General features: G+C 42.9%; 1 protein-coding gene across 6 annotated transcripts in view; it reads left to right on the forward strand.

The window, feature by feature from the left end:
• Window positions 1–119: 119 nt before the first annotated feature.
• Window positions 120–26,303, forward strand: part of LOC125455499 (autophagy-related protein 2 homolog B-like) — a 127,117-nt gene continuing 100,933 nt past the window's right edge. For 5 of the 6 annotated variants that reach the window (XM_059648896.1, XM_059648900.1, XM_059648899.1 and 2 more), the window contains exons 1-7: window positions 120–952; window positions 7,473–7,635; window positions 10,059–10,211; window positions 11,081–11,183; window positions 11,448–11,607; window positions 16,070–16,249; window positions 18,494–18,590. In XM_059648896.1, the coding sequence (XP_059504879.1) occupies window positions 791–952; window positions 7,473–7,635; window positions 10,059–10,211; window positions 11,081–11,183; window positions 11,448–11,607; window positions 16,070–16,249; window positions 18,494–18,590 (1,018 nt within the window). In that variant the 5' untranslated portion in view covers window positions 120–790. The remainder of the gene's footprint in view (window positions 953–7,472; window positions 7,636–10,058; window positions 10,212–11,080; window positions 11,184–11,447; window positions 11,608–16,069; window positions 16,250–18,493; window positions 18,591–26,303) is intronic. The other variant, XM_059648897.1, reaches the window with a different exon arrangement.

Here is a 26,303-nt window from a genome sequence, read left to right on the forward strand (position 1 = left end):
TCACCTTCCATCTTTGTCACAGGCACGCAGACCGCGCCAGTCTGAAAGATGGTGGTGCGCGGTCAGCAGTGTCGTCTACGCAGTTACGTCAGTCGCTGTTTTCCTTGGGGGGAGGGGGGTGTGCGCTCTGACAGATCCGGGCCTAGTTGTCACTGAGGCCTGGGAGCAGCGTGGAGTATCTCTGCCTGTCTGTACGCCTTCCTTCCTTGGTACAGCGATAGCTGAGACTGTAAACTGCTATTAGTCCTGAGGGTAAATACTCATGGAGGAAGAGCTGAGAGGGAGGATGGTGGGGACAGTATTGAGGCACTAGTGTTGAGTTGAAGCGTAAATAGTGAAGGGTTAAATTGAGGGAGTAATATTGGAGGTTAATTTTAAGGGGCACTGGTAAATATTGGGGAGCGCAATATTGTGAGTAGACTTTGAGGGAAAACACTGGAGGGGTGTAAATTCTGAGGGACACGATATATTTGAGGGGTGATGACTCAGGGAGTAAAATACAGATGTTAAAGGGCAAGGAGTAATTGTTGAGAGAGTGGGGTAACACTCGAGAATTCCTAGAGACTGTTAAATGTAGGGAAAGCTAGGGAAGAAAATTGAGTTACTGTGCAATTATAAGGTTTAGGATGGTGGTACATGTAGTGTGACAAAATGAGGGAATACTGATAAATTAATCCATCAATTAATAGGCTAAAAGGCAAGGCAAAGCAGTGGAGATCAGGGCTGGAGGCAGACAGCACCAGGATAATTCTGATAGAACACAAATAATTGTCCATGGGTTGAAGTCGAGATGCCTTGGCCTTTCTCTGAGTCGATTAAGAAACGGGCATGCAGGTACCTGCTGCACCGGTATTTGGACCACTTCCTGGAGGAGAAGTTGAGTCTGGAGCAGCTGAGTGTGGATCTCTACCAGGGAACAGGCTCCCTTGCACAGGTTCCACTGGACAAATCGGTAAGGGCTGAAGTCACCTTGTATGCAGAGTCAAAAATAAAAAAGAACAGAGCAGCAGCAAAGATAATAAGAACTGCAGATGCTGGAGAATCCTGCTCCTCTGATGTTGCTTGGCCTGCTGTGTTCATACAGCTCTACATCTTGTTATCTCAGAGCAGCAGCAAAGCTTGCTTTCGTATGAGTTAACCAGGTGGAGATCTGGAGTAAGCTGTAGAATGTTGGTGCAGCTCTGTACATGGATGAGTAAGCTCCTTACACAGAAACTGTGCAGATGTTCATGATGTGTGTAGCGGTGATTGTTGAATGAAAGTACTTGCATTTATAAACTACTTCCATGACCTTGGAAGGTTCTAAAGTGCTTAACAGGTACTGGGAGACCTTTGGAAGTGTAGTCACTGTAATAAAGTAGGAACAGCAGCAGACAATTAATACATGTCAAATTGCCATAAACAACAATTAAACAAATCTCTGGTTGATCTGTTTTGTTGACATTGGTTGATAAACATCGGCTTGGCCTCTGGAACATGACTCTGCAAATAGCAGCCGTGAATGCCTACTGGTAAGGTTTTTCAGGGTTTCCGATTAGCATCTCCTCAGAAAGACAGCTCTGAGATCATATGCTTAAGTCTCTGATGAGGGAGGGCTGATGGTATTGTATCAGTGCAGGAGACTTGTAAAGTTGCCAAAAAAGTTGTAAGCCCAAGGATTGAGAGGATTTTAGAATTAAACAATTGATCAAGGAAATGAGAACAGAATGTGAATGTGAAAAAGCAAGCAGCATGAAAATGTATTTTACAAGCTTTTGTCAAAATAATTAGCAGAGACAAATGTTGATTGATTTCAGAGACAGGAGAATTTATAACAGTAAATAGAGAAGTGGCAGAGAAGTTAAATAAGTACCCTGTGTCTGTCTTCATGGAGAAAGACACAAGAAGTCTCCCTGAAATAATTAAAATCCAAAGGTCTAGTGAAAATGCAGAATGGAAAGAAATTATAATTGGTTGGCAGGTATTATTGGAGGAAGTAAAGGGACTGAAAGTTGACAAATCTCTGGGACCCAGTTACCTTCCCCCTGAAGTGTTGAAAAAGGTGGTTACAGAGGTATAGGGTATGCTGGTGATCATCTTTCAAAATACAATTGATTCTGCAACAGGCCTGTGTATTGGAGGGTTACAAATGTAATCTCACCTTTAAAGAAAGAAGGGAGAGAGATTCCGTGAACTACAGGCCTGTTAGCTTAACGTCTATAGTAGGGAAAATGCAATTCCTGACTATTTAGAAAATCATTGTCTGATTGGGTAGAGCCAGCATGGATATATAAATTTGAAATTGTTTGACAAACCTGTTTTGTTTTGAGGATATTAGTCGCAGTTGATAAGGGAGATTCTGTGGTCGTGGTGTATTTGGATTTTCCAGAAGCTTATGGCAAAGTCACATTTGTGAGGTTAGCAAATAAAATTAAAGTGCATGGCGTTGGGATAATGTACCAGCATAGATTGAGGATAGGTCAATATCCAGAAAGCAGAGTGTAGGAATATTTAGAAGGAAAAGGAACAATATGGATTAAAATGTTGGTGAATTTATAAGTAAGTTTGAGGATGACATCGAGTGGCTGATTATTAATAGTGAAGAAGAAGGTTGTAGGTTACATGAAAGTATAGGTGGTTTAGCCAGATAGGCAGATCAGTTATAGATGGAATTTAACCCTGAAAGAATAAGATCATGCATTTTGAAAGAAGGAACTAGCTAAGGAAGTACTCAATGAAAGGCAGGATAAGACCGTAAGAAGTAGGAACAGGAGGAGGCCATTTGGCCCTTTGAGCCTGACTGATCAAGAATCTATCTTTCTCAGCTTTAAATGTACACAAGGACTCTGCCCCCACAGCTCTCTATGGCAAAGAATTCTAAAGACTGTCAATACTCAGAAGAAATTCCTCCTCATCTCAGTTTTAAATGGCACTGCTTTATTCTGAGAATGTGTCCTTTGGTCCTAAACTCTCCCATGAGGGGAAACATCCTCTTAGCATTTATGTTTCAAGCTCCAGTGAGTAGGGCCCCAACCTGTTTAGCCCTTATTCGTAAGACAATCCCTCTGTGCCACGTATCATCATAGTGAACCTTCTCTGTCCTGTATCCAATAAAATGATTACTTTCTTTAAATATGGAGACAAAAACTGCTCACAGTACTCCAGATGTGGCCTTACCAGCACCTTGTACAGTTGCAGTAAGACTTCCCTACTCTTAAACTCCAACTCCCTTGAAATAAGGGCCAACATTCTATACCCTGAAAAGGTGTACTGAAACCTTTTACCTAGGTACCCTTGTGTGACGGACAAGAGGCAGGCAACCAACTCAATTTAATTTACAAGCCCTTCTTTACTTGACTCTTTAAATACTTAACTGCTTAATATAAAACGCACATTCATTACAACATTTCGTTCTCCCTTTTTCTATTTTAACTTCAGCTTTAACTCACTTCATTTAGCTTCACTTTACCTTAGCTTTACTTAATCCACATTTAACCCTAACACTCTCTTTAACTCTGTAAGTTTGGCTTGAATCAAATACTAACATGATTCAAGTGAAGTGCCCAAATTTGTTCTCGGTGTAGTCTCACCTCATGGTTCTTTTGTCTTCTTTGAAAGTAACTTCAGTGGCACATGCTTTTCCAATGCAGCCTGGAGGCAGCTTCTCCTCTGAGAATAAAACTTTTTTTTTCTGTTAATTTATCTGAAAATGTGCTTTGTTCCAGAAACATCTCTGGCAGTCAGCCAAAGAATTGATCAAAGCCTGATCATGTTGTTCAATCCCAACCAATGGTAAACAAGTCTGAAATGTTTACAGCAAATTGTAAACAGCAATATTCCATGCTCCATATAAGGTAGTACTAGTGCCAGTATGACTGGAGACCACCATGACACTTACTGTATTTGATTAACACAGGAAACTCGAGGTCACAGCAGTTTTAACTGAGGTCAGAATTTAGACTGTCTAAAATTCCCAGCTTGCTTACTTTGTCGCACTTAAACAGATTCATAGCGATTTCTGTTGCTGGCCACCTGATCGCAATCCCATACCTGCTGCACCAGTGTACTTGCTTTCTGTGTTTCATGTACAAGCATCCCCAAGTCCTTTTGCCTTGCAGCTTCCTGCAGTTTTCTCCATTTAAGCATTCTGTTCTTTTGTGCTCCTCAGAGTGTTTCAGTGGTGAGAGATTGGGAAGTGTTGTGCCAAAGATCTGGGTGTCCTCATTAGTCACTGAAAGCTAACGCATAGTTGCAGCAAGCGATTCACAAGGTAAATGGCATGTTAGCTTTTATTGCATGAAGACTTGAATATAGGAGAAGAGAAGACTTGCTTCGCTTGTATTGAACACCTGGAGTAATGTGTCCAGTTGTGGTTCCCTAGCCTATGGACAGATATACATGCTGTAGCAGAATGCAATTATGGTTCACCAAATTAATATCTAAGAGGACACTGGGCCCGTATGCTCTGGAGTTTAGAGAAGTAAGAGGCAATCTCCTAGAAAGTTATAAAATTCATAAAGACACACAGTGGATGCTCTAATGAACTTTTCCCTGGCTGTGGGGTCTGGAACCAGGGAACACATTGTTAGAAGAAGTTTAGGACTGAGATAAAGAGGAATTTCTTCATTCTGAGGATGGTGAATCTTTGGTATTCTCTACCCTACAGGGCTGTGGAAGCTCTATCATTCAGCTAGCTCAAGACTGAAATCAATAAATTTACAGTCATAAGTGACACCACGGATTCCTAAGAATGAGATTGTGGAGTACTTGCAAATGCATGGTAAAATAGGGCTGAATCAGCATAGCTTTGGCCAGCCCGACAAATCTGTTAGAATTCTTTGAGAAGACAATGAATAAATTAGACAAAGGAGAAACAAAAATAGAAATTGCTGGAAAATCTCAGCAACTTCTGTGGAGAGGAAGCAGGTAACATTTCAGGTTAGTGACCCTTCTTCAGAACTCATTGTAGTTCGGAAAAGGTTGGTATGCATGCGAAAGACGGGGTGAGGTAAAAGGGTACATAATAGCAGGAGATGGAGTCCAGAGAAAGCCCAAAACAATTGAGCAGACAAAGGAATGGGTAAAGGTCATGCACTTTGATAGAAAATAGTCTACACCTCTATTCTGCCTGAACAGGGAAAGGCTTTGGAAATCTGAAGCACAGAGCAACTTAGATGTCCTAGTTCAGGATTTTCTTCAGGTTAACATGCAGGTTCAGTTGATAGTTAAGAAGGCAAATGCAATATTAGCATTCATTTCAAGAGGTCTAGAAAACAAGAGTAGAGGTGTGCTGTGAGGTTGTATAAGGCTGTAGTCAGAAGATATTTGGAAGAACGTAAGCAGCTTTGAGCCGTGTATCTAAGGAAGGATGTGGTGGTGTTGAAGGAGTTCTGGAGGAAGTTTATAAAAATATCCCTGGGACCGAAAAGTTTGTCATAGGTGTGTTTGTGGAGTCTGGCTCTGTGCTCGCTTGGCATTTAGAATGATGTGGGGAGATCTGATTGAAACTCTCAGACTTCTGAGAGGACTGGATAAAGTGGATGTGGAAACAATGTTTCCGCTGCTAGGAGAGACTAGGACCTGAGCGCACATTCTCAAAGTGAAGGGACATCCCTTTAGAACTGAAATAAGGAGGAATTTCTTCAGTTAGAAGGTAGTTATTTTGTGGAACTCACTGCTGCAGAAGGCTGTTGGGGCCATCTCATTTAGTGTCTTTAAGACAGAGACAGTAGGCTCTTGATTACTAAGGGGATCAAAGTTATGGGAGAAGGCAGGAGAGTGGGGTTGAGAACCATATCAGCCATAATCAAATAATGGAGCAGGCCAATTGGGCCGAATGGCCTAATTCTGCTCCTCTACCTTATGGTCTTATGTATGGATGGCCTGGGAAAATGTCATTGAGCTAAATGATCTGTCCTGATCTAGAATGGTAGTGTAGGCTCAAAAGGCTGAATGACCTACTCCTGTTTACATTTTCCTACCTCCTGATGGCTTGATTAGTATAGCAGAATTTCTGATCTAATCTTAACCTACAACTATTGCAAATTGGCAGTGACATACAGGATACGTAATTGCAATTGAGATTACGAACAGTATTATTGAACAGATTTTCAGTCTTTACTTAATCCATTATTTTCAATTCATTTTCTATCGACACATTTCTTTTTGTTCACAATCCCATGGATTAGTCCAGATCTGCGTGCACTTCTATCCCTCACTCCTGTAGACTCCTGTCAGCAGTGAATTTATTTCGGGGATTTCTGTGTCCTTTCACCAACTTGCCTCAGCTGCTTTGAGAACTTTTAGCAGCTAGACATGCCATCCTTCCTGTTAGCATGGTGCTTTCTGTTCATTCTTTTACACCCCCAAATGAGTCTGACTGTTCCATCATCTGTTACCTCTTGCCACAATCTTCCAACAGTACTTTTGACTTTCTATGTTTCTTCCCCCACTTGTTGAAAACTCCAAAAACACCCTTGATTTTGTTGTCATCCCCCATGTCATCTTCCTTTCCTCTGCTGCACCTCGGTGACTGACTATTGGGTAAATTCCACCAAATTTAAACTTCTCTCTGTAGCATATTTGAACTGTGTGGTGACCAAGAGCAGTGGTCCTGGCTGATTTTCCTGTCTCTAAACCAGGTGAATATAAAACCATGATAACAAAGTGTGGAGCTGGATGAACACAGCAGGCCAAGCAGCATCATAGAAGCAGGAAAGCTTGATGTTTCGGGCCTAGACCCTAGTAATCTGTTTCTGTGTTGGATGTGCTATTATTCCATGACCCAGAGGTGTTGTAACACCCTCACCTGTGTTTTGTTTTCTGCTTTCCAACTTAATCCACAATAAACTGATGTTCGTGTATCTTGGGCAAATCTGCCAATAGTGACCTGCTCATTACGGAGCTGAGTATTCCTGGAAAAACAGAGACATGCTGTCAGTGTTTTCATCTTAATCAGGTCAGGACATGCACAAGAATAAAAAATTTCACATCTCAGCTGTGAGTGGTCAAGGCTTTCCACGGTGATGGTATCACAGAGCTATTGTCCCCAGTGCTTTTGTTTCACTCTGAAAAGGTGCAATTGCTCAACAAATTCTTTTTGCCTGCAAGGTCAGGTCATTGTGAATGAATATATGTAGCTTTGTAAGTGTTCTCTGTTAGTTCAACCTATTACCCTCACATAATGTAACATACAGCTCAGTGTAGATGATGTGTCATGTAACATTAAGCTCACACTGTCACCTAGAGTCGTAATGTCTTTGAAGTTCTGAAATCACTGTTTCAGCATAATATGATGCAGAAAGGTCACTGTTTTTAATATTAAAGAGGTAAGTATGCTTCGCTGGTGTCGTTAGAAGTTATAAATTGTGATGTAGAGTTGTTCATAGGATAGTCTAAACAAAATTGAATAAATTATTTTCAAAATATTTCTGAGTTGTTTGTCAGTACAGTCCAGCACAATGTTACAGCTCATGTCTTGTTTATATTTCAAGTCCTTGAACGAAATCTTGGATTCGCTTGATGCACCTTTGGAAATAATTGAAGGATTTATCCAAAACATTTCTGTTTCAATACCCTGGGCATCACTGCTGCAGGAAAACTGTGCAGTGGGGGTACAGGGATTGGAGATGGTCTTTCGACCCAGGCCTCGGATAGGTAAGTGTAATTTTCACAACGGTGCGTTAGTATAATGGGACAAGGAGGAATCTGAACAGTGGCTCGAATTTTGTGCTATTCACCTTGATTGTTATTATTTTATGCATTAATTTACCTGCTTCGGTTCTGTAAAATTCAATTGATTTCTGTAAAATAAATTGCCTAGCAAAATCTGTTGGATTCAGTTTTAACATTTTCAGTTGATGAACAACAGTCTGTAACAGATTTTTGTTGCAGCTTTACCATTGTAAAAGTCTCAAAATCTATCACAGGAGGACAATCAGAAATTGGTACTGTGCTGTAATTTTTTTTTATGAATGGCATGTGGTTGCTGCCAGCATTTATTGCCCATTGCTAATAGTCCTGCAGGGGTTGGTGGTGAGCTGTGTTCTTGAACCTTGCAGCCCAGGATGTGTAGGTATACTCCAGTGCTATTAGGGAGAAGGTTCCAGGATTTTGACCTATTATCAGTGAAGGAACGTGTTATATGTTTCCAAGTCAGGGTGGTGTGTAACTTGGAGGGGGACTGGAAAATTGTGACACTTGCACACACACTGCCTTTGTTCTCGTAGATGTTAGGGCTCACAGCTTTAGAAGATACTGTTGAAGAAGTCTGTTTGAGTTCTTGTAGTGCCTCTTGTAGATGGTACACATAACAAGCTAGGCATTTAAAAGTCAATCTCTATAATTCTGGAGTCTCGTAGACCAGGAATCAACAATGGTCTCCAATCAGTTAGCTTATCATTCCAGATTTATGAGTTTAACTTAAATTTCTCTCTGCCGTGATAAGATTCAAATTCATTTCCCTGAGCTTATGCCTTGGCCTCCAAGGTTTTGGAGTAGATTAATAGCTTGGGTTGTGGTTGGCTGGTTTGTTGTTCCGCAGATGTTTCATTACCCTGCTGGGTAACATCATTAGCGCAGCCTCCGATGAAGTGTCAGTGTGTTTTCCCACCTGGTTTTTAAACTCTGGAGTCCGTTGAGCTGGATTACCTCACTTCCGGGTTTCCTCCCTAGTGGGGTGTTTATGAGGTCGAGTTCTATGTGTTTGTTGATGGCTTTCTTTGTGGAGTACCAAGCTTCTAGGATTTCCTGCGCCTGGCTCTGCTTTGCTAGTCCCAGGATCTTGGTGTTGTCCCAATTGAACTGGTGGTCCTTCTTGTCCGTGTGGATGGAGATGAGCTACAAAAAGACACGACCAATACTCACTCATCTCCATCCACATAGGTAGGGAGAGCCACCAGTTCAATTGGAACAACGCCAATCCTGGGACAAACAAAGCGGAGACTGGAAAGAACAACATTTTGAGCTATATCTTAAGATAGAGAGCGGTGCAGGGGTTTAGAGAGGAAGTTCCAAATGGGCTTGGGACTGACAGACTTGGGCAGCTGAAGGATCTAGTTTCCACGTACTTCATTTATTTTTGCTTTGAATGATAAACTTTAGAGATATCCCTAAAGTGTTAACACACAGTTGGCCACTGGTGATGCAGTAGATGATACCCTGAAATGACTGAGATTTAATTTTGAATTTGGATGTGCATTTGATTTGCTTCAAATAGGGCTATGGACTAAGTGCTGGAAAATGATTCAGGTTAGATACCTCTTTCTCAGCTAGCACACTCAAGATGAGCTGATGAACTTTCTTCTCTGCCTTAAGTGTTTATCACTCAGTCATCTTGGACTCTGGAAATCCCCCCCTAGGTTCTCTCTAGTTAGTTTAATACATTTCTAGAAACCCACTTCTTAGCCTTCTTAATGATGCTTCCTTTGACTCTGAGTCCATTTTGCGTCTGCTTCTTCTTAGTCAAGCAATGTGGGATTGCTTGTTCTGGTTTGAAAGCACAATGTAAACTGAACTGGTTGTTTATTGTCATAATGCAATACCCAATGAAATTTATACGGCTGTTTTAATTGTATTTACCCAAATATTGAAAGAGCAGTCAGATTTAGTATTTTTCAGAAATGACTGTCCCTCAGTAAATGATGATTTCTGCACAAGTTAGATACCATTTGTAGCTTTTTCATCACCAGTAACTGCAAGTGAAAAGATAGGTTAATGTTCTGGGTTGAAATCCTGCATTAGAGAAGCGCTGATGGCTTTTCTTAAACTGAGGATGTTGGTGGTGTTTAGTGTCTGCCCCTGTTTGTCCTGAAAATTTGGTAGAGGTGATTGGTCAACATCTTGAGCTGCTGGGTTTGGAACAAACTGAGTCTCTCTTACTTGGCAACTAAAGAGAGCAGTTAACAGTCGACCAAGTTGCTGTGGGACTGAAGTCACATGTAGACCCAGACTGGGTAAGGACGTAGGTTTCCTTTAAGTGCTTTAGTGGGGTGCTGTGTGTTTTCAGCACTTGTTACGGTATCTTATTACCACGCTGTTATGTTGTTTTGAGAATTTGAGATGCAGTTGTTTTGTGGCAGTGTCTGGCACTGAACCAATGTACTGGTCCAGCTTTATGACGGATAGCATGCAGCTGGCCAAAGAGTGCCTGAGTCAGAGGTTGACGGATGATCAAGCTGACGGACTACAGCCATTCGAGGGGCTTGAGAAGTTTGCCGAAACCATCGAAACAGGTCAGTAATAACGGTTATTTGGGAATTCCTGCCTCATAAGAGAACTCGTATTTGTGCAGCCTAGTGTGGTTCTGAAAAGACCAGGAGATTAATGTTTGATTCCCAGTTTGCACTGAATTGCTGATGCTCAGCTGGTGTTTCATTACGGCAACAATGTTAACCTCAGCTGCTTGCAGGGCAGAGGCAAATAAACATAGCCAGGGTTCTCTTTCCTGACCAATCTCCCTTGAGACCAACTGAACATGTGTTGATGCGATCCAGCATGACCGTGTTACATTCTGAGGACAAAGGGCCTGCTGCAGCTCAATTGTGGAGAATAATCATCTGAGTAAATTGTCTGAGAGTCTGTCCCACTAGCTGTTAAAGTCTAATCGTATAAGAGTGGGATAATAATGTCACCAATTAACTAATTGTAACAACTTTCCCTTGATTTGATCATTGTATTAACAATAACTTCGTCCATCTCTACTCACTAAGTGATCTTGCTCTGAAGTATGCTGACTCCTTCAGTGATATACTGTGATAGAATCCATTTAAGCATTTTCCACCTGACCACCTCAATCTTGAGAGGTGGCATCACAGTGTGAAGACCAGCTGCTTGAGCTCTGACATCCACATGAGGATACCTTCCAGGACAGGTTCCTACATTGTGATTAGGCGTTGGAACCCTGGCTGAGCTTGCAGCTCCCCCATTTTTCTTGCATCCCAGGAATTTTGAAGCCAATGCTCCTACTCCAGGGTAAACCACTGGCTGCCTTTAAAACATTGATCTATCAGAGCTACTTCTAGATACTCTTTATGTTGCAGTGGGATGGGCTTGTCACTGTTGTATGTCCTGAAGCTAATACGTTCCTGCTTTTCCTTTCAAGTTTTAAGAAGAGTCAAGCTTACGTTTCTAGAAACTGTCCTCAGGATTGAGCATATCCCAGAGAACTCAAAAACTGGGATTGCCCTTGAGATTCGAATACAGAGGTACATGGAGTACTTTTCCTTCTCTTGCAACAGCGCATTTATTAGCCATGTCTGGTAGCTGTGTATTTTCATCACCGTCGTTCTTTGTAATTGTTTTTCATATTGGGTAACTTGCTAAGTCACTGCAAACTGAAAGTTAATGATGAAGGGCAAACATTCTTATCCCAGGGTCAACTCATCTGAATGTAAGGCTGCCTCTGTCTGTTTTTCTGAGTTTCAATATAACTACTCATTGTCTCTCCCATCTCTTTCTGACTCTTACAGAATTGAATACCGTGATGAATCTGCAAATGAGAGTCCAGATATTAGCATTCATCATCCCACAGCTTTTGCCCAAAAGAATTTGCAGCTGTATGGAATCTCATTTTCTTGGCATGAATTCCCTGAAAGTGCGAAAACATCACCCAGAACTTCACCAATGCAGGTAAGTTCAAACTGACAGATCGACACAGCATCCTTCAAGTCTACATTGTCTATAAAGCAGAAATGCAACCCACGGTGCTTAATTGAAGGTCAAAATTCCAAATCAAAGTTTAAAATATTAGGGAGGATGAACAGAAATTCAGTTGTACAATTGGAGCTTAAAATGGCCTTTAGAAGAGGAGGGACAGGGGGGTTTGTGGAGGAATTCAGGTGTTTGACACTTTATTGTTTGTGTATCCCTTTGAACTCTCCATCACCCCCATCACAGCAGCCCCTATCTCTGGAATTCTTTACTTAACTTTCTCCTTTAAGATGTTCTTTAACTGTCAGTTTGACTAAGTATTTAATCGTCCCTGGAAGTATCTCAATTTTACTCAAAGGTGCTTTAAAGACCACAATGATCTTCTACACATTAACAATGCAATTTTCAGTATCAATACCCCCCCAACCAAAATCAGGCTTTTTGCTGTGATATTCCAGCGCACTGCATCCCTATTTCCTTATACCAATAACCTGATTTTGATTTCTGTTAAATGTTTTCCATTGTAGAAATGTCTATTCAAGCAGCCTCTGCTGTGGCATTCACATGTGAAGATCCATTCTCCTTTAATAACTGCTGACTGTTGTTTTAGCCAATTTGCAAAATAAAACCATTCTCAGTAAATGGCCTCACAAGTAGAACATCCAAGTGGCATCAAGAGGCAGACTAGCTGCTGGCAGATGGTTGCTTCTCGTCTCCCTTCTGGCCAATTTCGTTTCTGGTAGCTGAGGTGCTGCAAGCTATTTCAGACATTTCTGCATCTCTCTTTGATATTGGGGAATGCCCATGGCTGGAAATGAATTTGCAGGCTCATTCTTTGAATGTTACACCTTTTTATGAAGGCAGTAATACAGTGCAAACTGAGGTGCTGGCGGGTTTTCTGGCAATGCTGTGAGCAAACCTCACTACCGTGTAATTGGCTGGGTAAAACCCAGCATAGACTGGGTGACCGCTTCGCAGAACATCAACATTCTGCTCACAGAAAAGACCCTGAACTACCTATTGCCTGCCACTTTAACATACTACCCTGGCTAACGTCTCTGGCATACTACAGTGTTCCAACGAAGATCAACGCAAGCTGGAAGAGTGACATCTCATTTTCTGCTTGAGGACCCTGCAGCCCTCCGGCCTTAGTATCGAGTTCTTTAATTTTAGTGCCCAAACTCTCCCATGTCTTAGCCCCTACCCAACACACCAGGCCTTGTCATCATACAGCCTGCCATTACATACAGCCTATCGTTAGTCACTAACAGTCCCCATTAACAGCTATTCACCCTCGCAGCCAGATCGTTACCAACTCCTTTGTCTGTCCAATTGTTCTTCTCCCTCTTTAGGCTCTATCCTATTGTTTACTCCCCAACCCACCCACCTCCCTATTTTCTGCATGTAAACTGACATTTTCCCAGCCACCATCAGTTCTGAGGAAGGGTCACCAGATCTGAAATGTTAACTCTGTATTTTCTCTTCACAGATGCTGCCAGACCTGCTGAGCTTTTCCAGCATATTTGTTTTTTTTTCCTGGTTGACAGCATCTGCAGTTCTTTTGGTTTTTAAAACCTGTAGTGATCATTTACGGTAAAGCACACCCAAGATATTGTAGAGTTATGTCACACAGCACAGAAAAGGTCCTCTTTACACTAATTCCACTTTCTGGCACTTGGCCCTTAGCCTTGAATGTTTTGACATTTCAAATGTCCATCCACTTACTGTTTTAAAGTTTTTTGAGGCTTCCTGAAGCAACTACCCTCCCAGCCAGTGCAATTCAGACTCTCACCACCATCCAGTGGACAAACAATTTCCTCAAATTTCTCTAACCGTCCTGCCCTTCACCTTCAAATTATGCCCCTTATTACTGACCCCTCAATTAATTGGAACAGATTATTTCAACCCACCCTGTCCAAGCCCCTTGCACACGACAAGAAGTTCCCCCTTCAGCCTTTTCTTCTTTGAAGAAAGTGACTTGAGCCTATTCATTGCTAAAATGCTCCAACCCAAGCAATATCCTGGTCATTGTCCCCTGGTTAATAAAATGTGAGGCTGGATGAACACAGCAGGCCAAGCAGCATCTCAGGAGCACAAAAGCTGACGTTTCGGGCCTAGACCCTTCATCAGAGAGGGGGATGGGGAGAGGGAACTGGAATAAATAGGGAGAGAGGGGGAGGCGGAGAGATTCCCTGAGGTTGGTCCGGAGGGAGGAGGGTAACTTCTTCAGGTTAGGCATCCCTGGAAGAGGCTTCGCAGTGAGGTTAAAATAGTATCAGAGATAATGGGAACTGCAGATGCTGGAGAATTCCAAGATAATCTCTCCGCCTCCCCCTCTCTCCCTATTTATTCCAGTTCCCTCTCCCCATCCCCCTCTCTGATGAAGGGTCTAGGCCCGAAACGTCAGCTTTTGTGCTCCTGAGATGCTGCTTGGCCTGCTGTGTTCATCCAGCCTCACGTTTTATTATCTTGGAATTCTCCAGCATCTGCAGTTCCCATTATCTCTCATTGTCCCCTGGTCATGTCTGGACTAGCAAACCAGAGGTTTTGTGCTAAAATCCCACTGTGGTGGATATTGAAAATAAACTGAACGAATGAGTTGTCAGACTGTCATAACCCAATTGTTTCAGCAACTTTGGGGCTTGGGATTCTGCCACACTCACCAGGATCTTGTCTACACTTGGCCCCATCCCAAAAACTTGGGTTCAGAGTTGGCTTTTTAATGCCCTTGGCAACTAGGGGAAATTAAGATTGACTGCTCCCAACAGTTGTTGCTTCTGATGAGCTGCAAGTGGCTCACCTTTCTATCTATGCAGTTATGCACTTCCATTGTCAGCTTTGCATCAAACTAGCCACAAAGAAATTTATATACTAGTCAAATTCTTTGAGCTTGTTAAGTAGTTAAAGACACCGGCAGAAGAGATATAGACAATTCAGCCCGATGCACGTATTCTAGCAGTGATTGAGCTGTCACCTACAACCTTCAGCTTTTATAGGGGAGGGGACTGCTTACACCATCAACCTCCGTAAACAAGACGTTATGATTTTGGCCCATAGCAGAGGAGATCTGATTTGAAGATTGTGACTTTCTCTTCTGAATTCCCATGTCAGAAGGTTTAGGTTTTCTACATTTATCCTCGAAAAACCATTAATCATTTTGAAGATCTCAATCAGATCATGGAAACATAGAAAATAAGGACAGGAGTAGGCCATTCAGCCCCCTCTGAGCCTGCTCTGCCGTTCAACATGATAGTGGCTGACCATTTCAATCAGTACCCTGTTTCTGCTTTTGCCCATGCCCTTTGGGCCATAGAACATAGAACAGTACAGCGCAGACCAGGCCCTTCGGCCCTCGATGTTGCGCCAACCTGTGAACTAATCTAAGCTCCTACCCCTACACTATCCCATCATCATCCATATGCTTATCCAAGGACTGTTTAAATGCCCCTAATGTAGCTGAGTTAACTACACTGGCAGGCAGGGTGTTCCACGCCCTTACCACTCTCTGAGTAAAGAACCTGCCTCTGACATCTGTCTTAAATCTATCACCCCTCAATTTGTGGCTGTGCCCCCTCGTACAAGCTGAAGCCATCATCCTCGGAAAAAGACTCTCACTGTCCACCCTATCTAATCCTCTGATCATCTTGTATGTCTATAAAATCCCCTCTTAGCCTTCTTCTCTCCAATGAGAACAGACCCAAGTCCCTCAGCCTTTCTTCATAGGGCCTTTGCTCCAGACCAGGCAACATCCTGGTAAATCTCCTCTGCACCTTTTCCAATGCTTCCACATCCTTCATGTAATGGGGCGACCAGAACTGCATGCAATATTCCAAATGAGGCCGCACTAGTGTTTTGTACAGTTGCAGCATGACGTCACGGCTCTGGAACTCAATCCCTCTATCAATAAAACCTAACACACCGTAAGCCTTCTTAACAGCTCTATCAACCCTGGGTGGCAACTTTCAGGGATCTATGTACATGGACACCAAGATCCCTCTGCACACCCACACTACCAAGAATCTTTCCATTGACCCAGTATTCTGCCTTTCTATTATTCTTCCCAAAGTGAATCACCTTACCCTATGAACTATATATCTATCTTCTTCTTGAAAACATTGAATATTTTGACTTCAAATGCTTTCTATGGCAGAGAAATTCATCACTCACCACTCTGACTGAAGAAATTTCTTCTGATCACAACCCTAAATGGTCTCCCTATATCACTAGGCATTGACCCCTGGTTCTGGTCTCCCTGCTTTTCAGGAACATCCTGTTTGTATCTACCCTGTCTCATCCTGCTATAATTTTATATTTTTCTATGACACTCCCTTCTCAACTACACTCCTAATCTTCTGACTCTGAAATAAAAGTATTCATAACTGTCTCAAGCTTATTATTTTTGTTTTAAAAAATAAAATCATTCTGCTGTATTATTTCACAGGAAATGGAACCAAAGCTCTCTCCTAGTTGGAACCCAAAAATAGTTTCAGAGCCTCACCCCCAATTCACAAGGAAAGCATCTGATGCTGTTCTCTTCGATCCAGTCCAGATTGGGAGTTGTGAAGGGAAAGTGGAACTAAAACTCACATTGAAACAGAATGAAGCACTTCCAATGGCCAAGGTCAGGAACTGACACCAAGAGTTCTGTGTTTTACATAAATTATCTGCAAATTAATTCAATGCTTTGTTGGACAGTGCTGACAGCTGAGAGGAGAGTAGTTCTCTCAGCACTGGAACCGGTGCAGCACTGATAGTGTAACGTTGCTTAGAACGCAGTACGTATTCCTACAAGCAGAGTATTCTTTCAGTCCCATCATTAAACATTTAGGGCGGCGCATTGACTCAGTGGTTAGCATTGCCACCTCACAACACCAGGGGACCCGGGTTCGATTCCACCCTCGGGCGACTCTCTATGTAGTTTGCACAGTCTCCCCGTGTCTGCGTGGGTTTTCTCCAGGTGCTCCGGTTTTCTCCCACAGTCCAAAGATGTGTAGGTTAGGTAGATTGGCCATGCTAAATTGCCCGTAGTGGTCAGGGATGTTTAGGTTAGGTGGGTTAGACATGGGAAAATGCAGGGGTAGGGGAATGGGTCTGGGTGGGATGCTGTTTGGAGCTGTGGTGTGGACTTGTGGGGCTGAATGGCCTATTTCCACACTAGGGATTCTATGATTATAGTGCAAAACCATAAAGTCCTGAGGTGTAACCTACCATTGGGGCAAGTGATCTATTTTGGATCTTCTCAAATCAAACATTCTTAGCACCTGGATAATAAAATGTGAGGCTGGATGAACACAGCAGGCCAAGCAGCATCTCAGGAGCACAAAAGCTGACGTTTCGGGTCTAGACCCTTCATCAGAGGCTCTGATGAAGGGTCTAGACCCGAAACGTCAGCTTTTGTGCTCCTGAGATGCTGCTTGGCCTGCTGTGTTCATCCAGCCTCACATTTTATTATCCTGGAATTCTCCAGCATCTGCAGTTCCCATTATCTCTGATACTATTCTTAGCACCTCTAACTTTTATACAGAATTGCAACATTTGAGCAGCAAATCACACCGCCTGTCTTAAGTATATAAATTCAAAGGATATTAAGCTGTTGCTAAATTGGATACGCCACATATCTCTTGCGTTATTTGGTCAAGGCATACACAATCAATTCTGTCATGGACTCAAATCAGTTATCTCCCAGTGAGGTGAATAACCTTGAATCAAATGACCGGGGTAACAAGCCTTGGCGAAGCTGCTGCCTGATTCATTAAATCATTACATCAAAACCTCTTGACAATCCTGGCAGCACAATAACATGATTTCCATCATGTAGCACCACTGAGAATCTTTAGTCACCTTCCTCTTCTACCCCATAATCAGCGTAATATACAGAAAGGTCGTGAAGTGGACAGAATATAGAAGACTTTGATTGAAGACTTCAATAAAAACACACAAGGTTCTGTGGAGGTCTACCAGTTCAGAAGAACTATTTCCACCGTTTAGTAATCTAATTATGAGAGGATGTAAGTTTCAGATAATTATCAAAATAACTTTAAGAAATTGGGAGTGTACTTTTATTCAGTTAGATATTTTATAGAATACCTGATCCAAATAGGTAGAACTAAGAAACATTGATAGCTTTCATGACAAAACTAGATAAATATTTGAAAAGGGACATTTTAAAGGAGCTGAGAAAAGGGCGATGCTAATGGGACTGAAGATGCAGAGTTACCCTTGAAATATTGTTAGCTTGCAGCAGGATACAGTTGTTAAAGGCACATGTGCACATGATACTGCACTACCCTAAGATCTGATCCCTGGCTTGTACCCAGTTAAAAATCACATAACACCAGGTTATAGTCCAACAGGTTTGTTTGAAAGCAGTAGCTTTCAGAGTGTTGCTCCTTCCTCAGGTATAGTTAGAGAGGAGGTTTCGAGACACAGAATTTATAAGTAAAAGATCAGAGGATCATGCACCTGATGCGAATGTATTGAATTCATCATTGTGCCTCGTTAGTGAGTCTTGGCTGGGAATCTCCACCTGTCTTCAGCATCCCTGAACTAGTGAGGTAGCATTATCTAAAGCTCCTGCTCACAGTCTTTTTTCTACTGGTCCAGTTTCTATTAGGAAAGGATGTTACTAATGTTCAAATCTTCTGCCAGCTCGTAGTGTGTGGGCTGACCATTTAAAACAAAAGCCGCTTGAGTAGTGTACCTTAAGAGATCCTTGATGTTTGTAGATATTCACCTCAGCAAGGGCCAGCACCTTTAAAGGGAAGCAAAACTGGGACAACAAGGTATCATTTACATTCAGGCAATGAAGATGAATTGATTGTTATGTGCAGGAAAGCAGGGATTTAACTATTTCTCTTTCGTACAGCTGGACGTGGAGGGACAGATAGAGTCTGTCAACTTCTTCCTATCTCCACGACAGGTCCACCTCTTGTTGGATATGCTGAGCACCATTCTACTGCCAGGTCAGATTTTAGATAATTTGTTGGTCTGTATTTCACTATGTTTTTACCTTTTGTGAATATAATATTCTTACATAGTCAGCTATGTGACCGACTGTCCGCTGTTTGATCTGGAATCACTGTAGGATCCTCACTTCATTTCTTCAGTTTTTGTTCTCTTCTTTCCCTTGTGTGGCCTGCCTCACCCAGCCTGTCTGCTTCTGTCTGTGTTGTGCTTTGTCTGCCTGTTGGTCTGTCTGTTGCTTTTCTCCCCTCCAGCTCCCATCCCAACCTACCTCCAACACCACCACAAAAGTTTGTGGTCTGTATCATCGCAAAATAATTCCTGTGGTTGATCAGGTGGTAGATGGCTATTTGCAGAATTGGTCCATATCCCAAAAACACAGGCAAGCAGTTCTTGGGAAAGAATTTCTCTTGGCCTGATCTGGATCCTCTGGCTGTCCTTCAGAATCCTGGAACTGAGTCCTTGGCAAAGACCTCACTTATTACCCAACCCCAGTTGTCATCAACTTAATTTTGTTGGTGTGATGACTGTAGTGTATTCAAGCTCAGACCAGGTAAAGGCATCACATTTCCTTCTCTCAAGTAATTCAGGAAGCTCATTGGGTTTTCACGACAAATGACAGTTTCATGGCCATTTTTAATGAAAGCAGCATTTTATTACTACAAATTTTCAAAGCTAACTTCCCAATAAGCCGTGGTGGGATTTGATCGCCTGCTTTCTGGATTCTTAGTCAATTAGCATAAACACCTCTGTCCTAGTCTCCTTGTAGATATGTCTTACATTATATAAATCCTGATGCAGTAGATTTTGGATGAAGTCACTGAGGTGTAGTATGTAGATATGAACAGTCAGGAATCAAGGATAGATCCTTGGGAGTCATGATGCCAGAGCAGGAGACAAAGCTGTTGCTATTGATTGTCTGGTTCTGTTTAGATTGATAAGACTGGAATCAGGTGAGCTGCAGACCCAAAGCTGAGTACCAAATGTTAAAACTGTTTGTAACCTGCGCTGAGGGACTATTGTGGCGCAGTGGTAATTTCCTGACCTCTGGTCGGCTTGTTTGCAGTGCAGAGTGATGCCAACAGTGTAGGCTCACATCCCCCACCAGCTGAGGTAAACCAGGAAGATCTTTCAAGCTTGCCCCTCACCTGAGGCATGGTGACCCTCTGGTTAAGCTCACCACCAGCCATCCCTCTCTAATGAGAGAGCTGCCCTCTGAGACCATGGCCACTTTATCTTAACTCTGGACTGGAATTGGTGTGCAAGGGCAGTCGCTATGGTGGAATTTGAATTCAATAAATACCTGAGCCTGGATAGATCTCTGGGCAAGTCTGGCAAATAGTGATTGGGAGAAGAAGTCTAGTGCAAAGGTTGCCAGCATGAGAACAGTCACTCTCCAGCCAGCCCAGAAAGGTGAGATCCTGAATGTCCGTGTCATTCCAAATTGTACTTCCTTCCCATTCTTTCTAACATTTCACAGAGCACACTCCTTAATCTCGATCACATCATGAAAATTTCCACCAGGTGGCACGGTGGCTCAGTGGTTAGCACTGCTGCCTCATAGCGCTAGTGACCTGGGTTTGATTACACCATCGGGCTTTGTGGAGTTTGCACATTCTCCCCGTGAGTGTATGGGTTTCCTCTGGTTTCTTCCCACTGTCCAAAGATGTGCAGGTTAGGTGGATTGGCTCCCATCTAGTTTCAGGCCAAAAGACAAGAGGGGAGGCCACACTGGATCTGGTACTTGGTAATGAACCAGGCTAGGTGTTTGATTTAGTGGTAGGTGAGCACTTAGAACATAGAACATTACAGCACAGTACAGGCCCTTTGGCCCTCGAAATTGTGCCGACCTGTCATACCGATCTGAAGCCCATCTAGCCGACACTATTCCGTGTACGTCCATATGCTTGTCCATTGATGACTTAAATGTACCTAAAGTTGGCAAATCTACTCCTGTTGCAGGCAAAGCGTTCCATTCCCTTACTACTCTGAGTAAAGAAACTACCTCTGACATCTGTCCTATATCTTTCACCCCTCAATTTAAAGCTATGCCCCCTCATGCTTGCCATCACCATCCTAGGAAAAAGGCTCTCCCTATCCATGCTATCGAACCCTCTGATTATTTTGATGTTTCAATTAAGTCATCTCTCAACCTTCTTCTCTCGAATGAAAACAGCCTCAAGTCCCTCAGCCTTTCCTCGTAAGACCTTCCCTCCATACCAGGCAACATCCTAGTACATCTCCTCTGCACCCTTTCCAAAGCTTCCACTCCTTCTTATAATGCGGCGACCAGAACTGTACACAATACTCCCAAGTGCGGCCGCACCAGAGTTTTGTACAACTGCAGTATAACCTCTTGGTTCCGGAACTTGATCCCTCTATTAATAAAAGCTAAAACACTGTATGCCTTCTTAACAGCCCTGTCAACCTGGGTGGTAACTTTCAATGATTTGTCTACCTGGACACCGAGATCTCTCTGCTCATCTACACTACTAAGAATCTTACCATTAGCCCTGTACTTTGCCTTCTGGTTACTCCTACCAAAGTGCATCACCTCACACTTATCTGCATTAAACTCCATTTGCCACCTCTCAGCCCAGCTGTGCAGCTTATCTATGTCTCTGTGCAACCTACAGCATCCTTCGTCACTATCCACAACTCCACCGACCTTAGTGTCATCTGCAAATTTACTAACCCATCCTTCTATGCCCTCATCCAGGTCATTTATAAAAATGACAAACAGCAGTTGACCCAACACCGACCCTTGCGGAACACCACCAGTAACTGGTCTCCAGGATGAACATTTCCCATCAACTACCACCCTCTGTCTTCTTTCAACAAGCCAATTTCCGACCCAAACTGCTATATCTCCCACAATCCCATTCCTCCGCATTTTGTACAATAGCCTACTGTGGGGAACCTTATCGAACGCCTTGCTGAAATTTTGGAGAGAGTGACCATAAATCGGTTATGTTTAGTTTAGCGATGGAAAGGGATAGGAACATGCCACAGGGCAAGAGTTATAGATGGGGGAAAGGCAATTATAATGCGATTAGACAAGACTTAGGAGGCATAGAATGGGTTAGCAAATGCGGGGGATGGAGACAATCGGAATGTGGAGCTGGTTTAAGGAACAGATATTGCGTGTCCTTGACAGGTATGTCCCTGTCAGGCATTAAGGAAGTGATAAGTTAAGGGAACTGTGGTTTACTAAAGAAATTGTATCTCTTGTTAAACTGAAGAGGGAGGCTTATGTGACGATCAGACGAGATGGTTCAGTTGATGCGATGGAGAGTTACAGATGAGCAAGGAAGGATTTAAAGAGAGAGTTAAGAAGAGCAAGGAGGGGACATGAGCAGACATTAACAGGAAGAATAAAGGAGAACCCTAAATCTTTCTATAGGTAAGTGAGGAATAAGAAGATGACTAGGATAGGAATAGGGCCAGTCAAAGACAGAAGTGGGAAGTTGTGTGTGGACCCTTTGGAGATCGGAGAGGTGCTAAATGATCATTTCTCATCTGTTTTCACTGAGGAACAGGACAATATAGTGGAGGAGACGACTGAGTTATGGGCTACTAGAATTGAAAGGATTAAGGTTAGTAAGGAGGAGGTGTTATCAATTCTAGAAAGTGTGAAGGTAAACAAATCCCCTGGGCCAGATGGGATTTTTCCAAGTATTCTCTGGGAAGCTCGGGAGGAGGTGGTGGAGTCTTTGGCCTTGATCTTTGAGCCCTCATTGTCTACAGGTTTAGTACCAGAGGACTGGAGGATTGCAAATGTGGTGCCCTTGTTCAAGAAGGGCAGTAGGGATGACCCAGATAGACCTGTGAGCCTTACGTCTGTTGTAGGAAAAGTTTTGGAAAGGATTCCAAGAGATAGGATTTGTAATCATCGAGCAAGCAACAACTTGATTGGAGACAGTCAACATGGATTCGTCAAGGGCAGGTCGAGTCTCACAAACCTCATTGAGTTTTTTGAGAAGGTGACCAAGCATGTGGATGAGAATCAGGCAGTTCACATGGTGTACATGTTCAGTAAAGCCTTTCATAAGGTTCCACATGGTAGGCTATTGGAGAAAATACAGAGGCACAGGATTGAGGGACATTTAGCAGTTTGGATTAGAAACTGGCTTTCTGTAAGAAGGCAACGAGTGGTGGTTAATGGAAAGTATTCAGCCTGGAGTCTGGTTACTAGTGGTGTGCCACAAGGATCTGTTTTGGTACCACAACTGTTTGTCATTTTTATAAATGACTTGGACGCAGGCATAGGTGGATGGGTTAGTATGTTTGCAGATGACACTAAAATCGGTGGAGTGGTGGACAGTGTGGAAGAATGTTGCAGGTTGCAGGGAGTCTTGGATAAACTGCAGAATTGGGCTGAAAGGTGGCAAATGGAGTTCAAAGCAGATAAATGTGAGGTGATACACTTCGGGAGGAATAATAGGAAGGCAGAATACTGGGTCAATGGAAAGATTCTTGTTAGTGTGGATGTGCAGAGGGATCTTGGTGTCCATGTACATAGATCCCTGAAAGTTGCCACCCAGGGTTGATAGTGCTGTTAAGAAGGCTTACGGTGTTTTAGGTTTTATTGGTAGAGGGATTGAGTTCCAGAGCTGTGATGCCATGCTGCAGCTGTACAAAACACTAGTGCAGCCTCATTTGGAATATTGCGTGCAGTTCTGGTCGCCCCATTACAGGAAGGATGTGGAAGCATTGGAAAAGGTGCAGAGGAGATTTACCAGGATGTTGCCTGGTCTGGAGCACAGGCCCTGTGATGAAAGGCTGAGGAAGTTGGGTCTGTTCTTATTGGAGAGAAGAAGGCTAAGAGGGGATTTTATAGAGACATACAAGATGATCAGAGGATTAGATAGGGTGGACGGTGAGAGTATTTTTCCAAAGATGATGACTTCACCTTGTACAAGGTGTATAGCTACAAATTAAGGGGTGATAGATTTAAGACAGATGTCAGAGGCAGGTTCTTTACTCAGAGTGTGGTAAGGGTGTGGAATGCCCTGCCTGCCAATGTAGTGAACTCAGCCACATTCGGGGCACTTAAACAGTCCTTGGATAAGCATATGGATGATGATGGGATAGTGTAGGGGTAGGAGCTTAGATTAGTTCACAGGTCGGCGCAACATCGAGGGTCGAAGGGCCTGTTCTGCGCTGTGTTGTTCTATGTTCAATGACATCAAAGGACTACCTCAAGGAAATTGACAGCTTCCTTCAACAGAAAGAAATTGAAAGAACAGTGTCTCCAGTTACATGCTTGTAGAGAAAGATCCCATTGGTGATGTGCTGGTTATATGGGCACTGGCCAAAGTAAAACCAGTGAACAAATATGCTGCACGCAGGGAGCTGGAGTTTGTGAAGTGGTTCAACCTTAAGAGCCAGGTATGAACATATCGTTCAACAGAGATAAAGTTCAAGCACCTGGGTGAAATCTGCTTTTAATATGAACTTGTCTGCCCTTATTAACAGTTTCTTGCTGCAGTGCAACTTATGCCCTATCATATTGACCCTAATATATAGCCGACCAAACATGATGAAATCCTGTCGGAGATACAAGTCTCCTTACAAAATCTTTGCTTATATTTTTGGGCGTGCCTGTTCATGAAGTACTAGAATAATAAACTGTGACCAATTACAACAATTCACCTCCAAGTTTGGCTGGACTTGCTTCCTATCACCAAAAGTGAACCATGAAGTGGTACCCTCTGGAAATTGGACACCTTATTCAGAAAGAGCCAGGGTGTCACAGTGGTGGACATTTCAGTTCGGAATGAGAATGACAACATTGGCAACGTGGGAAGAAAGGAAGGCAAAATGTCAACACTTTGGATTAGAAAACACGGAACTGGCCAGGTCTCTGATCTAACTGCTTTGGCTTTGTGCTGGACAACAGAGCAAATGGCTTGAATGTAACAACAGCATCGTGAAATTCCTTGAGAGTCATCAAGTGAAAGATGAAGCAATGAGCAAAAATGTCCAGCTTGTAGCTCGAGGTGGCTAACATTGATGCCTAGGTGCCAGGGTATGGCCAAAGAGCCAACATGGTGCAAAAACGTATAAAATGGGGATGATAAGGAAAATGATGATTCAGTTTCACAAAACGTAGGCCTTAATTATTCATGGTGTATGGTAATGGGTTACCCCTTAACATTCAAAACATGTCAAATTGTGTTAATGTTCTCAGATTGCTAGCAAGAATGGTCCTCAGGTCCATGATTCTCTTAGCACAGGTCTTCACGTTTGGAAACTTGCAAGGAAAACCCAACTCAGTGTAATACTTTGGTTAACTAATAGACTTTTGTTCCCATGTCTGAAAACTCAAAAAGACAATGGTGTGAGCATTTGAAAACACCAAAAGCAGGCTTGCTGACCATTCACAATCAGGTGCAGTCTAATAGATACACATATTTCTTTTACAATTGATGTCAGTGGTTTGCTGAAACTGAAAAAAAATTTAACTGTCTTTGAAGATAATAAAATGTGAGGCTGGATGAACACAGCAGGCCAAGCAGCATCTTTGGTTTGCGGTTCTTGACTTGCTCGCTGAGCTGGTAAGTTTGTTCGCAGACGTTTCATCAGCATACTAGGTACCATCGTCAGTGCACCTCCAGTGAAGCGTCGGTATTCTGTCCTGCTTGTTGTTTATGTGTCTCAATTTGCTGGAGTGGGTGGCATCACTTCTGGATTTGCTGGTCGGTATTTTGTTAATGGCGTTCCGGTTTGAGTGCCGGGCTTTGAGGAATTCTCGTGTGTGTCGTGGGTTGGCTTGTCCTGGGATGGCTACATTGTGCCAATTGAATTGCCCTGTTTGTCTGTGTATATTGAAATAAGTGATAATTGGTCACTTTTTTCTCTTTATTCGTTGACGAAATGAGAGTGTCGCTGGCTAGATGGCATTTATTGTCTCTTGGTAGCTAGTTGATGTTCGTGATTCTGATGGCTAGTTTCCTTCCTGTTTACCCTATGTAATATTTTTGGCAGTCTTTGCATGGTATCCTGTAAGTAACTTGTAAACAACCCACTTCACTTTCAACAGCAAGGTATATGGACAAATCAACAGAGCATCCATGGGATCACCAATATCAGGATTAATAGTGGAAGCCATAAGGCAGAGACTGGAATGGACAACCCTTCCCATCATCCAATTAAACCAATGGATCCGCTATGTGGATTATGCCTTTGTCATTATCAAATGTTCTAAAATGGAGGAAACCCATCTCCTCATAATCAACGTCCTCACCAGCATAAAATTCAACAGGGAAGAGGAGAGCAATAGTGGACTTCCCTTCCTGGCCATGATGGTTGAACGTATGGCCAATGGTGAGCTCCAGACCAACTCACACAGGAAGGCCACGCATATGGATTAGGTACTCAAGTACAATAGCAACCATCCCAATGCTCACAAACAGAGCTGCATCAAAACACTGTTCAAGTGAGCCACAACATACTGTAGTACCCTGGAACTGCGCAAAGCTGAGGAAGAACACATGTACAGCATCTTTAAAAACACTGGTTACCCGAAAAGCGTAGTCCGTTTTACCCACACAACAGACCACAAACAGGAAGGCACAACATGTCCAGCGACATAAGTGCCCCTACCATACATTACGGGTATATCTGAGATGACCACCAGATTACACCGCCCCCTAAGAATCACGGTGGCCTACAAACTGACAGCTACACTTCAATAGCCACTGACGAGA

Source organism: Stegostoma tigrinum, chromosome 10, assembly GCF_030684315.1.
Source record: "Stegostoma tigrinum isolate sSteTig4 chromosome 10, sSteTig4.hap1, whole genome shotgun sequence".
Taxonomy (NCBI): Eukaryota; Metazoa; Chordata; class Chondrichthyes; order Orectolobiformes; family Stegostomatidae; genus Stegostoma; species Stegostoma tigrinum.